The sequence below is a fragment of the Triticum aestivum genome, chromosome 1B, assembly GCF_018294505.1.
Source record: "Triticum aestivum cultivar Chinese Spring chromosome 1B, IWGSC CS RefSeq v2.1, whole genome shotgun sequence".
Classification (NCBI taxonomy): Eukaryota; Viridiplantae; Streptophyta; class Magnoliopsida; order Poales; family Poaceae; genus Triticum; species Triticum aestivum.
The window spans coordinates 560516469-560530717 of NC_057795.1; the positions used below are offsets into that span (position 1 = coordinate 560516469).

A 14249-nucleotide genomic window follows, 5' to 3' on the forward strand; every position below is an offset into this window, starting at 1 on the left:
AATTCATATCTTTGCATATTTACAATAAAGCTTCTCATTGAAACGATAAATTTTATCTACTTTATATCTGGAGTGGTCAATTAGTGTGTGTGTGTGTGTGTGCGCAGATGGAGAGAGAGAATGAATTCTCATGATTCTAGAATAGTTGCTTGACTCCCACCAATATTTGGACATACAATATATCCTCTATGCACGGATCAATATATATATATATATATATATATATATATATATATATATATATATATATATATATATTAGAATCATTAATTACAACATATCTTTGACGATACATAATAATCTCTCTCATTGATGCGATGATTTTTTTTATCTATATATAGTCATTAAATTGATTAATTATATATATATTCTAGATACACAATAAATTCTTTCAAGAGAAACTACCTTTGTCTATGGTTATATAAGAGTGTTCTTCATACGAGCACCCATTGCCTCACCATATCTTCATAGAAGAAAAAAGGAACAACGATAAGCTATGTGCCTTCCACAACTTTTACTTCTAGTGTTCATGGTATGTTCAGACCAAGTTAGTGCGATATCATGGTTACACAATCCATATACTTGGGATATAGCTCTATCCGAGAAACAACCATCCTCGTATAGCAGCCCGCTACTCATGAAGGCTGGCATGAAGAGTAAGATAACCCATGTAAGTTGAAGTTTGAATATTACATCAGAAAACTTAGTATATCATACCTTATTGTTTTACAAGGATCTATGTATCCGCAACACTTTTTAATCAAATACACCAAAAACTATTCCTTCATGTAGGCCAGTAATAGATTACAATATGTCATCTGAATTTTCAAGTCATTTTGGACAAAGAAGCCTTCATTGTTATATTTGAGTAATCATATGTTTATCGTGTTTGTATACATGTGGATTTATGTAAATGTTTTGCAGTATGCAACCTATACGTCAAACACGTTCCATGAATCTGTGCTTACCGGTGGCATGGCAACATTTAATATATGGATTCTGCAAAATAAGAAGGACCAAATAAGCGCGTCAGCAATATGGGTATCAAATACAGAAGGTGATGACGATAGTACCACCAATACCGCGGTAGCTGGATTAGAAGTAAGTTAGTTTGTCAACATTATTGCCCTATTTGGCATGTTGAAAGTTCATGCGCCCCAAAGATGGCATGAATTTATATATCTATGACCCTGTTTTGTTTTCCCAATTGTTTAAATTCAATACAGGTTAACCCATCTAGGTATGGTGATAGCAAAACACATTTCTTTATGGAATGGACGGTAACTACTTTGCTACATGTATGCCTTAGTAAAAATCATGTTATCGTGCTTTTTGTGATATTTTATTATGTATATAAATAGGCTGATGGGTATAAATCGACTGGATGCATAAACTTGGAATGTGATGGTTTTGTGCCTGTAAATTATGCCCCTATTACTCCAGGAGATACTATAGAGGCAACAGGTGGAAAAACTAAGGTCACTATCAAGATATTCAAGGTAAGCACTTTATATATTTATTCACACACCAAAAATCATTTTCGTAATGTCTTACTTGGAGGTCTACCTGCCTTGGCGTGGTGCAGTCAAATTTATATTACGATAGATTTCATAAAATTCTTTTTTTCTAAGATAAATGTTATCGCATTTTAGTTGTATAAATGTGCGCCCATATACTTTTTGTATTTGAATAAGTTTTTTTACTGTATTTTCTGCAGAACAAAGCAGACGGTGACTGGTGGCTGCACTTTGGATATGATAATCGAAACCTTACCCGTGTTGGGTATTGGCCCAAAAGTATTTTTAAAAGTTTGGCAGACCATGCAAACTACATAATTTGGGGTGGTTTCACTGCATCATATGCTGGGGATGCTAGTCCTGCAATGGGGAATGGACACTGGCCCGGAGAAAAATCCGCATATGTTCGAGATATCAAATACGTTAACACTGATGGCCAAGGTGACTGGGAGCCTGCTCCAGGCCCCAATGGCCTTCGTGCTTATATATCTCATGAGAAATGCTATGGACTAAGCCCATATCGAAATGATATGTTCTATTATGGAGGACCTGGAGGTTGTACTAAGTAAGTTTACCATATATGCCTAAGGCCGTCGGCATATGAGGTCATTCTGGCAATGATGAATGATGGAATAAAGACGCAGTGCTTAATTTCAACTCAAGCACTCCTGCTTTACAACTTTTTTCTTTTTTCACTCGTAAGCTTGCACGTGCAATGAATGTCTAGACTACATAAAATAAATAAAATCAATATTATGGGACACACGATACACGTATCTACTACTATATAAATTTAATATTAACACATTACATGCTGACTAGTGATTGGCGCTAGGAAAAGATCAATCTTTTATAAACCGTTGTTTTAGATATCATCTCAAGATAAAATATTTGGAAATCATTGAGGCATTCATAAATGAAGCACTACTAGAATCGCCTTCTTCGCCGAGTTTCCATGAAACTCGGAAGAACCCAGAATCAACTCGGCGAACTAGACTCGGCTGGGCATGGGTCGATGATCATTAAGTTTGTCGAGTTCTTATCATCAGGAACTCAACAACTAATTAAATAGTCTTTATCAAGTTTCACGAGTACTCGGCAGACCACACCGTCAAGTGGGACGGGGCGTTCACAAAAATGTCATGTGACACTAAGCTTTGCCGAGTTCTAGTGAGCTACTCGGCGGAGCAACGATGAATAGGAACGCCCACCCGGCGTCCCCAATTGACCGGCCCAAAACCATTGCCGAGCGCTCGATAGATGAAATTTGGCAAAACCATTGCCAAATTTGAAACTTGGCAGAACCCTACTAAGTAAAAGCCCGACACATGGCACTGCCTTGGCTAGCAGTGCCATGTTTTGGCGAGTGCGCATCGAACCAAAGTGGGAAAATATTTCGCCAGTTTGGTACTGGGCAGACTTCAATCGAATAGGAGTACAATGCGTGGCATGACCTTATTGCCTAGTCCCAAGTTTTGCCGAGTTGCTCCGAACTAAATTTGGTAGATATTTGCCTTTTTCGGAGTGTGGATCTCAGCAAACCTTGATAGTGGGCTACAGCCGAATGAACGTCATTTGTTTGCCCAAGTTTTTTTGCAAGAATACTCGGTGTACACTTGACCTGGAATTCCGTAAACCCGAATACTTATTAGTGCAGCTGCACTAATTGGGCTTTCCGAGCGCACATACTATGCGACAAAAAACTCACACGACACGGGTTGCATTTGAACAAACCTGCCATAAAGGATGTGTGCCATCATTATAGTAAAAAAAAGGAAAGTATCTGGTCCCCGTCCCATCCGAGCATAGCTCAAGAAAGGAAAAATACATGCATTTATTTAGGTTTTACAAAATTTAAAAATCCATAACTTTTGATTCGAGTATCAGAATTTAGATTCATTTTTACCATTAGGTTTTCACGGCGAGATCTTCAAAACTAGATCTCATATTGGTATATTTCAATGAACTTTTTTTGAGCAACTTTGGGTGCTGTAGAGGCAACTTTAGTGATATATGAAAGCAATTTCTTCTGAGTTTGCCTACTATAGTTTCCTATCAAGGAGAAGTCGTTATAAGTTGCCTCCCATGACCATCATGTTCGCTAAATTCACATATAAGTTGTCTACCACACTATCGGGTATATGCTAACACTATGTTTTAGAGTACATGCAGCATGAGCTACACCAACAGACAACTTGTTCTAGTGTCGTAGCCAACTAATTAGCGATGACATGCAACCGGGCATCATTGTTAGGCAACTAATTATCATAGTCAAGTTCTCCTGATTTGTTGGGGCAGTTGCTTGGATTTGTTTTGAAAATGTTTTTGCATTTGTGTTTTTTGTAATATAGTTGCTTGGTTTTGCTAGACAGATGCTTGGATATTTTTGCTACAACAATTTTCATTTTGTGTTTCCTATGTAATTTACTTGTTTTGGATTTTTGCTGGAATATTGTCCACAAAGGCTATTCAAGTTGGTCATACATTTTTCCTACCCAAAGTAGAAAATTTAAGTAGGAATGCTAGGGACAATTGCTTTGTTTTGCTAGGACAAATTTTCCATAGTTGTTATTTAGTAATGCAGTTGCTTGGATTGGATAGTACAGTTGCTTGGTTTTGTAGGATAGTTGCTCGGTTATGCTAGAATAATTTTGCATTATGGTTTAGTAATACATTTGCTTGGTTTTGCTATAAACAATTTTGCATTATGTTTGGGTATTACAATTGCTTGGATTTGCTAGGATAATTGCTTGGATTTTTTGCTAGGAATAGTGGCTTTGGATCTTGCTAGAACAGTTGTGTGATTTCTGCTAGGGGCCAGTTGCTTAGAGTTTGCTAGAACAACTGCTATATGCAGATGTGCATACTTGCATACACACACAAGATGAGTTGGACTTGCACATTTTCTTGATTTTCTCATTTTTACACAAACCAAATAATAGGCAATCCTACTAGATAAAAAAATGAAGTTACTTCCCTATAGCACTAAAGTTTCCTCCATCGCGTATCCCGCAAAGTTGCGGGGATGTTGGCTAGCCAAGTCGCGTGTGTTGACTGGTTGCTTGAGTGGGGTCAGATGAGAAGTTATATTGTGTTGATTAGAAGTTTCATAGGGGGGGTTGATCAGACAGTTGCCCACAAATCTACACAAGTTGTTCATAATTTTGGCACAAGTTTCTCGCAAAAATCATTGAAATCTCCAAATATAATGATGGAAAACACACATGAGTTGCTTGTTGAATGCACTGGAGTTGCACAAAAACACCCCAAAAGTTGCTAATTTTGTGTGATACTCAAGTGCATAATGATCTTAAAGTTATTGTCCTTGTTTTTCCTCCAATAGCCCCATCACTGGTGAACTTAGACTTTTCCATATGTGGTTTCTTTTGTCTAGATACCAACTCAGAGTACACATGAGTTGTCTGGTAAGTGCACTAGAGTTGTATAAATACACACAAAAGTTTCTAACCTTTTTTGTGAGGCACTGGAGTGCGTAACACAAGTATTCTACCATAACTAGCTTCATCTCCAAGTTGATAATGTTGGAGAAAACTTACTTTCCGAGGTAGCCTAACATTAACCTAAATTGCCTGCCATGAGTAATTAGTAGCCCAATATTATCCTAAGTTGCATACGTACATTTTTGGTGTGGTAAGCAACTTAGTTTCATATATAGGCAACTTAGCAATATTGGCAGACAACCTTTTAATGTATTGTAGGCAACTAAAATAGCAACAGCAGATAGACAACTTCATAATGTTTTAGGTAACTTAGGAAAGAACAATAATAAGCAACTTTATAATATTATAGGCAACTAGTTTGCAAAGTTAGACAACTAGGCAGTAATGATATGTAACTAATTATCAATAGCAGGTAACTGGACATCATGGTAGGCCAATTTTATAGTATTGTCGGCAATTGTGCATCAATAATAAGCAACTGAATATCGATGTTAGGCAACTGAGAAACCATGGTAGCCAAGTTTTGATAATGTTAGCAAATTCATTGATACACATAGTGCTATAAAGTTACTTAGATGTAACACTAAAGATGCATCATGTTTTGTGTAGTTTTCTCATTTTTAACACAAACCAACCTAATAGGCAGTCCTACTGGAAAAAAATGAAGTTGCTTTTCTATAACACTAAAGTTGCCTCCATCGTACCCAAAGTTGCCTCAAAAAAAGCTTGACAAAACCTATCAATATGAGATCTAGTTTTGAAGAACTCGTCACGAGAAACCCAACAGTGAAAACGACATTAAATTTCAACATGTAAATCGAAAGTTACAATTTTTTGAACTTTTAGGACACCTCATAAATGCACGCGAGGATATGATTCCTTTCTTAGTGAACTGCATTGTGCACGCCAGTTGCTCTTTCCATATTTGGGTGAGCGCTAGTTCCCATCAACAAGCGCTCATGCGCCCGCTAGCCATGTCCTTCCGTAAAAGCAGCAAAATGTTTGCCGAGTTCCCGATAGTAGAAACCCGACAATTGTTGACAGCCGTCAGGTCTACGACGCCTTGATGGTCATGGTCCACCTGACAGTCTTTGTTGAGTTTATTTTCGACGGAACTCGGCAATATTGCAACATCACTGAGTTTTTCTTTTTGCCGAGTACATACTCGTAGGCACTAGGCAAACTATGGAGTTTGTCAAGTTTCGCGGCAATGTCGAGTTCAATTTTCAGAAAACTCGATAAACACCTCCCTTTGCCGAGCTCCCGACCAATTGAACTCGTCGAAATCTAAGATTCCAGTAGTGAAGCGAATAATCAGTCTTAAACAACATGCGACATGTACCAAAAATATTATTTAAATATTTCAGCACTACATATTTACAAAAAGATGCAACATTCAACAGAGAGCTAATGGTCATAGTAAGATAATATCATGATCTGCAAATCTTGCATCGCCCATGTGACTTACGCCCTTAAGCTAGGATAAGAACACAAAAGAAAATGAAAAGTAAAAATTAAAAGATCTCAACATGCTGAAGCCTAGCACATCCTACAGAATGGGAGATTTACATCTACAATTTAAACATTGCGACACAAATAAGCTAGTAAGAAAAAACACTTCATTAGTAGCAAGTTCCATGGATACTTGCAGTTACCAGTTCAGGAGGCTGGTGTGTCATCACCAGAGGATCTGACGGAGAACTTCTCATGTCAGCGGCAGGGTCGCTGCAAAACCTGCAAGATGCCTTGCAAGCTGAAGCGCTCGTGCCGTTGAAGGCCATACAGCTAGCGGAACCGTTTGGTATGGGTCATGTCATCTTTGAGACGGATTGCCTGCCCCTCAAACAGGCTATTGCCTCCTCATAGTCAGATAGGAGTGCCCTGGGTGTACTGTTCAGAGAAGCAAAATGTCAGTTGTGGCTAGGGTTCATTTACCAAAATGTAGTGTACTGTCCCACAGCATGTCCTTGATGGCCAACATGGTTGGCTGTCAGGTTTCCTATGTGATGCAACCGTGGCCGCTGATTTGGTTGGTCCACTGTAGTCTGGAATGCAAGGTGTCCCAACCTAAAAAAAGTTCCATGGATACTTGGCACTTCTGGATGAAGGGAGACAGGGGTTTCCCCTTCGACATTGGCTCTCACTATTGCAAGGTGCTGCTAACGCGACACTACAATCAGAGACCCTTCGACGAATCTGTGTACGTCGCATTAATCACAAACGGTGTTGTAAGAAAACCGTCAAAAATGATACAAATTGTTTGCGATGATAAAGACATCAAACACAATTCTGATTATAGTTGCGTGTGCGATTTGTGGGTGGGCTCCTACTTCTAATACAAAAAATCATGACAGAAAATGGGTTTTTCATCCTGGGCGGGTCGGAGACGAAGCAACATGACATTCTTTGGGCCGTCCATGACAGAAAAAACCGTCGTAGAAGCTAGGGTGAGGAAAATATTGGGGAGTTCCCGGTTACGGTGGGTGGTTGGGGCCGAGCGATGGATCACTACAAGAAATATATCAACTTGCGACCACCACTATTCGTCACTGAAAGGTCATTGTTTTTCATTTGCGACCTTTTTGTGACCAAAAATAGATGGTCAAAAGCTGGCGGTCGTAAATTGAAGTTAACGACCTTCTCTGTGAGAAGGTCATGGATGTTTACGACCAAAACAGAAAGTCGTTGAACCCATGACCTTTTGTTTTTGTCACTGGCTGTCTGCCTAGGCCACGTCGGATCCGACGTGGAAAAATTGCGACGAATTGAAAAGGTCGTTGATAAGATTCAGCCTGGTCCAATTCGACGCTTTACATGGGCCAATCCCAACAATTCAGCCTTTTATATTATTTTTTCTGACAATTCTTGTGGGCTACTTGGGTCAAGCCTAGTATTTCAGCTTCTTTGTTTTGGGCATTGGCCTTCTTACAATCACTTGATTTTCTATTTTCAGCCATTATATTCTGGAGCTGGTCCCACTAGGCAGAAGGGTCCCACAAGTCATAATGCCATACATGAGTCCCACATGTCAGAAATTTCAAAATTGCTCAGATTATATTCATAAGTGGGTCCCACTGGTGAAGTTTCCATATCTTCTCAACATACATAACTACTATTTCATACAGGACAGAACAAACATAGTTCATCAAATAATACTACATTAGCCTTTTACAATACATTACAATATTACAATTTACAGTCTACTACAGAGCCAAAAGAACTCTTTGCAAAGTACGGCTTCACTGCTTCGCACTTGGCTTCACGGCTTCACACTCAAAAAATTTAGGACTGGAGCTCCTGTAAGAGAGTGAACATAAAGGAAAAAAATAGGCTTGGAGCTCCTGAAAAAGAGTGAACGCATAAAGGAAAACAAGTAAGAAAACTATACAGGAAACCAAGTAGAGTGTATTGAGCATATATATGCTGTCCCTGGAAGGCGAACACATACAACAGCAAGAACAGCTTTAAAAATTATCCAAGAATAAAGCATGGAAGCGGATTAACTATATGGAACCAAAAACTGAATCATTGCAGATCAGATTACATAGGAACAGAATGTAGAAGCAGATCATATGGAAGCAAAACCAAATCATTACGGAGAACATAATAATACATGAAGAGAAAGAAGCAACTATACAGGCCAAAACTGGACAAACCACAAACAACAACAGCACAACGGGAGAAGTAACCCTGTTTGCATCATGTTGACCAGCACAACCAGCCATATATGCATCACAAACAAAGAACCCTCGACATCCAACATCTGAAGACATTGCAATGATTTCTAAGAACATCTAGCATACTAGTTTCCGCAAAGAGCATAAGCAAGCATGATACAATATCAATTGCATCACATCAACCAAATTATTCAGGGAGCACAATATGCACATGAACAAAGACAGGTTCTGGGTCCTGTTGGATTCACCTAGTTGATGAGGGCGGCAGAGCAGGAGACGAGCTCGATGTCGTTGCCATCGAGGACGATCTCATCCTTGACCTTCTTGGACTGCAGCTCTGCCAGATGCAGCAGCAACACCTCCGACAACCACAACAACAACACCAATAATGACCTGCGTGACATTTCATATCATCATTACAGAATAAAAAAATTAAGACACAGGCAGAAAATATAGCTTCAGCATTACGGAATTATCATGTAACTGTTGAGCAGACAGGAATATAGCTTCAGCATTATAGAATTATCATGTAACTGTTGAGCAGATAGGAATATAGCTTCAGCATTATAGAATTATCATGTAACTATTGACTGTGAACCTGTCAAGCAGAAACCTGATTGTAAACTATGCACTATGAGATGTCACAGCCGATCCAGTGGACTGTGAGATGTCAAGCAGAGCAACATCTGCTAGAGCAACAACTCCATGGACTAAAATAAATGCCCACAAGGATCATGAGAAAGAGCTAAAAAGGTTTGCTGTAAAAGAGTGAACATAAAGCTACCATTAGAGTGTACTGCTGCTGAGGCCAGAACCAAACAACTTCAATGGCAACACTAAATGTAAGCAGTAGAACAGATCTAAAAAGGTAAACAAAATATGAATTATGGTTCACTTAAGATGTGATAAATGTTTAGCTAAATTGTTCGTGGGAGTAACCTTAATCATTCAAAATCAGAGTTGAAAATGCAAGGAAATTAAGTTGCAGAAGACAATCAGGTATTCTATTTACACAGCATTGTCAACAATAAATACAATTCTCTACGAGCGGACAGGGCTACCGGCTGGGCACACCCCTACTCCTCCGCCTCCTCGAGCAGGAGACCCCCTTCCCCTACTGCTTGGCGCGCCGCATCACTAGTCACCTCCTCATGCAAGAAGTACACAATAAATAGACAAATGGTCAGTGAGGTACATTTTCACAGCAACAGAAGCTTAAAATTAACAGAAATAAACACATGAAATGAAGTCACTAAGATACTTAAGTCCACCACGTGAACATCACTAAGATACATAAGTAGACTTACTGTTGAATTACAATTGTAATCTACACTACATTTGAAGTGTAATTAACAGTAGATGCACTAACAGAAGGAGGCAAGCCTAATTAATAGTACTTTACAGTAGATAAACATTTGTTGATGCTAAAAAGACAAAGGCATGTACCATGACATGTCCAGCAAGCCTAATTAATAGTGTCAAACTGTAGCTATAAATAGCACATCAGCAGCAACATAATACTAATATGAAACCTTAATTGAAGTTCATGTATCACTGTCCCAAAATTAAGAAACATGTCTACTAAAGGCCATGGGTCAGCTATAACTGTCCCAGAATTGTCCAAGGCTTGGCGTCTGGTCAAGATGCCGACAAATAAATTTTGCATCCTTAACTATGTTATCTGCCCTGAAATGCTTCAGATACTCCGCCTGCTCTGCTGCAAATGTTATTTGAGAAAGAGATGATGTTGTTAACGGTGTTGACAATCATGTTCCTTTCTGAAAAGTAAAAAGAATGTCAGCAAAGGAAGAGCAAGCAGTACACATTCATGTCAAATATACATGTGTAAGATACTAGAAGCATTCATTGCATATCTATGTGTACTGCTATAATTTTACGCCAAGCAGTGCACTAGTACATCAATTACACTAAGCCTCAAACAAGGTTCACCAAAGCTGAAATAGGCTGCATGGCTCGAACGGTCCGCATCCCTCAGATCTCATAGCTATGGGCCATCACGGATGAACTTAAAAGTAAACTAGTTTTAGCCACAAGCCATAAGTACAAAGAAATATAATAAAATGGCTTGAAGCTAAAACTAATCAACCATTCATCTGTGGTACTGAATTTTTTTCTTCACTGGGACACTGCTACTTGAGTTAGATATGACAGATAAAGCTACTCAACAGGAAAATAATACACTCAATGGTACACTCTGATGTATAGTTGAAACCGAAGGATAAGTCGAACGAAACTGCAACGAAATGGATGATTTCTCTTCTATAGTTAAAACTTACTCAACAGGAAAATAATACACTCAATGATACACGTGAATTAGAAATGCCCATTATACACAGCCCGAAATGCCCATTATACACAACCTAGAGTCTGTTCTACCGAAAAACACTATAATCAACCAACCAAGTAAAACCTTCTGAAAGTAGATGATCTCTTATCCGTCCTTGATATATTATGACTTCTACTAGAACTGCATTTACTATGAACTGCAACACTTTGGTAACCTATAAGCAACAATGATTACTATCCCTGGTAGATACATACTACACCTCTTGATTTTGATGGACCAACACTCATACATTCATGAAATTTACTGAACATAAGCAACTCATATGTATATTTCAAAACAGAAGAAGTGATACCAACTCATATACCAAACCATCGTTAACTCATAGTACCTTGAATTGAGGACTGAAATGAAGTAAAATTCAGAAGATAGATGTCTCTGGTCCGTCGCTGCAGTACCACGAGATGAAGACGACTGCACCTCTATCATTAACTTCTTGTACGATCCCTGCAAGGAATCAACATCGATAGTTTCAGTCTCCAATCCACACCAGATTCAGATGCACCTACGACCAGCACTGGATCAAACATGGATCAAATCGAAGGAGAAGTGTTACCTTCATATCGTCGGCTTGGTGGGAGGGCTTGTCGAGCATCTTCTTATGCTCCTTCTCCGCCTCCTCCGCCATCTACACGCAGCTCTGCATCTGCATCTGAAGAGGAATAGCACACATGGACATGGAAGGGGATCCATCACATCTCAGGATCAATCGATCGACGCGCTAAGGATGGATGGCAAAGGGGATGAGAGGAGTCAGTCACCTTGATGCCCTTGGGCAGGTCCGATCTCGCTGGGACCTCTTCAACCGCCCGGGGATCAGCCGAGATCAGAGGAGGTGGTGGCGGCAAGGAGAGTCATGCGGAGAGGGAGAGAGGAGGCGGCCATGGTGACTTGCCGCCATCGGCGGCGCTCGTCCAGCGTGGGGGGACTGGGCTCGACGGTGGGATCAGCGCGGGGGCGAGGGGAGGGCGGAGGTGGCGTGCGGCGTGGTGGGAGACAGGGGCGAGGCAGAGAGGGAGGGACGGTGAGCATGCGTGGACGGCGAGGTGCTGCGTGGATCTGGGCAGTGCGAGGTGTGGGGAAGGACTGCGATGGGTGAGGGAGTTCCGGACTAGGGGGTGTCCGAATAACCGAACTATCATCATCGGCCGGACTCCAAGACTATGAAGATACAAGATTGAAGAATTCGTCCCGTGTCCGTATGGGACTTTCCTTGGCGTGGAAGGCAAGCTTGGCGATACGGATATGTAGATTTCCTACCATTGTAACCGACTCTGTGTAACCCTAGCCCTCTCCGGTGTCTATATAAACCGGATGGCTTTAATCCTTAGGACGAACAACAATCATACCATAGGCTAGCTTCTAGGGTTTAGCCTCCTTGATCTCGTCTCCCTTGTCTCATGTTACCATCCGCCTAGACGCACAGTCCAGGCATGGCCTCCTTAGGCCACAGCCGAACTATGAGGCCCTTTATGGCCTGTTCGGCCACCTTGTGGAGCTCGACCAGCTGCTTCAGCTGGTCGCTAAGGGGCACCGGATGTCCGGCCTCAGCATACTGAGACCAGAAGACCTTCTCCATCGAGCTCCCCTCCTCGGCTCGGTAGAACACGGCAGCATCAGACACGCTGCGAGGAAGATCTGCGAACGCTCCTGGAGAGCTCCGAATTCGGGTAAGCAACAGGTAATTAACACTCACATGCTTACTTTGCATGAAAAATGCCTTACCCGCTGCTATTTTCTTCACCGCCTCAATCTCCTGGAGGGCCTTGTAGGCTTCGGCCTTAGCGGCTTTGGCACTCTCAAGAGCCGTTGCAAGCTCAGACTCTCGAGTCTTCGAGTCACGCTCTAGGCTCTCATGTTTTTTCACGAGATCCTGGAGATTTTGTTGTACCTCCGCCACCCGCGCCTCCTGCTTCTCTCGCTCGGTGCGCTCCGCGACCGCATTGCGTTCGGCCGCGGCCACCGCCTCTTTCAGGGTCGCCACCTCATTAGTGGGCCCTGCAATACCCACGTTATCCTTGTCATTCTTTTTGCAACCAAAATCCTTTTCTGTAAGGTACAATTTTAATAAGGTGTTACTCAACCTCCTTGTCCCCGAGCTGCTTCTTGGCACGGCCGAGCTCGTTCTCGGACCGCTCGAGGTTTTCCTTCAAAGTATTGACCTCCGCAGTCAGTGCGGCAGAGGTCAGCAGCGCAGCCTGCAATCCCATATTGACATACTCCCTCCGTTCCTTGATATAAGGTGTATAGATTTTTGAGAAAAAACCCGAAATATAAGGTGTATTGCATTGCACCACTCGTTTGGATAATTTTTTCAGGGATTTGATTACATTTCCTTATATTAGGCAATCTCCTCTATTTTCTCATGCAAATTAGTCAGGTGTAAAATCGCCCAAAACTTGTGAAATTTTCCCTCCACGTGTGTTCTTTAATTTCCGTGCCAAAAACTATACACCCTATATTTAGGAATGGAGGGAGTATTTTTTATGACTCCTGTGTATATCTTTTTAGATCCTCAGTCTGGCTTTTCTTCCCGAACACCGAACCGAGCATCAGGGGCTACTGTCTATGCGGTACCATTTTATACATATTGAAATTCTTACCTCAAAGCCTGTTAGAAGGCTTCTGCAGGCTTCGGTCAGCCCGCTCTTGGCGAGCTGCACCTTCTGAATCACCGCACTCATAACAGTGCGGTGTTCCTCTTCGATGGAGGCGCCGTTGAGCGCCTCCAGCAAATTATTCGGCACCTCCGGTTGGATGGAGGCAGCCGGCGTCACGGTCTTGCCCTTCTTGCGAAGGGGTCGCCCGCCGGACTCCGGAGCCACTTTGGGTTCCGGGGCCGAGTCCGGTGCAAAGTCCGGGAGGTTGTCCTGTGACACCTCCGGGGCCTCCGCCTCCTGGTGGGTCCCTTCCTGGGATCCCACCTCGGCATCGTCCGCGGCGCGGGGGGTGGAGGCAGTCGGAAGGGAATCCATATCCGACACGCCTAAGGATCCGCTCGACGAAGCGGGAAGATCATTCTTGGGCGGACTGCAGGGTTGTATGCGGCATTAAAAAGACATTATGTGGCGAAAAGGAAAAACCTTGAAGTTATTCGGGAGTCCGGATACTTACGATCTCGCCAGGGGCTTGGCCCTTGGAGGCCAGTCCTCATCGTCGTCAGTGGCGTTGGCGGATAAGTCTGGGGGAAGAGTTTTTCCCTTCTTGGACCCCTCGGCCTCCCTTGTTG

General features: G+C 41.8%; 1 protein-coding gene across 1 annotated transcript; it reads left to right on the forward strand.

Annotated features, from left to right (window-relative positions):
• The first annotated feature begins 444 nt into the window (after positions 1-444).
• Positions 445-2179, forward strand: LOC123095009 (uncharacterized). The gene is made up of 5 exons (XM_044516850.1): positions 445-670; positions 925-1101; positions 1227-1280; positions 1362-1499; positions 1718-2179. The coding sequence occupies exons 1-5, from the start codon at positions 497-499 to the stop codon at positions 2084-2086; spliced, it is 912 nt and encodes a 303-aa protein (XP_044372785.1). The 5' UTR covers positions 445-496; the 3' UTR covers positions 2087-2179.
• Positions 2180-14249: the final 12070 nt, after the last annotated feature.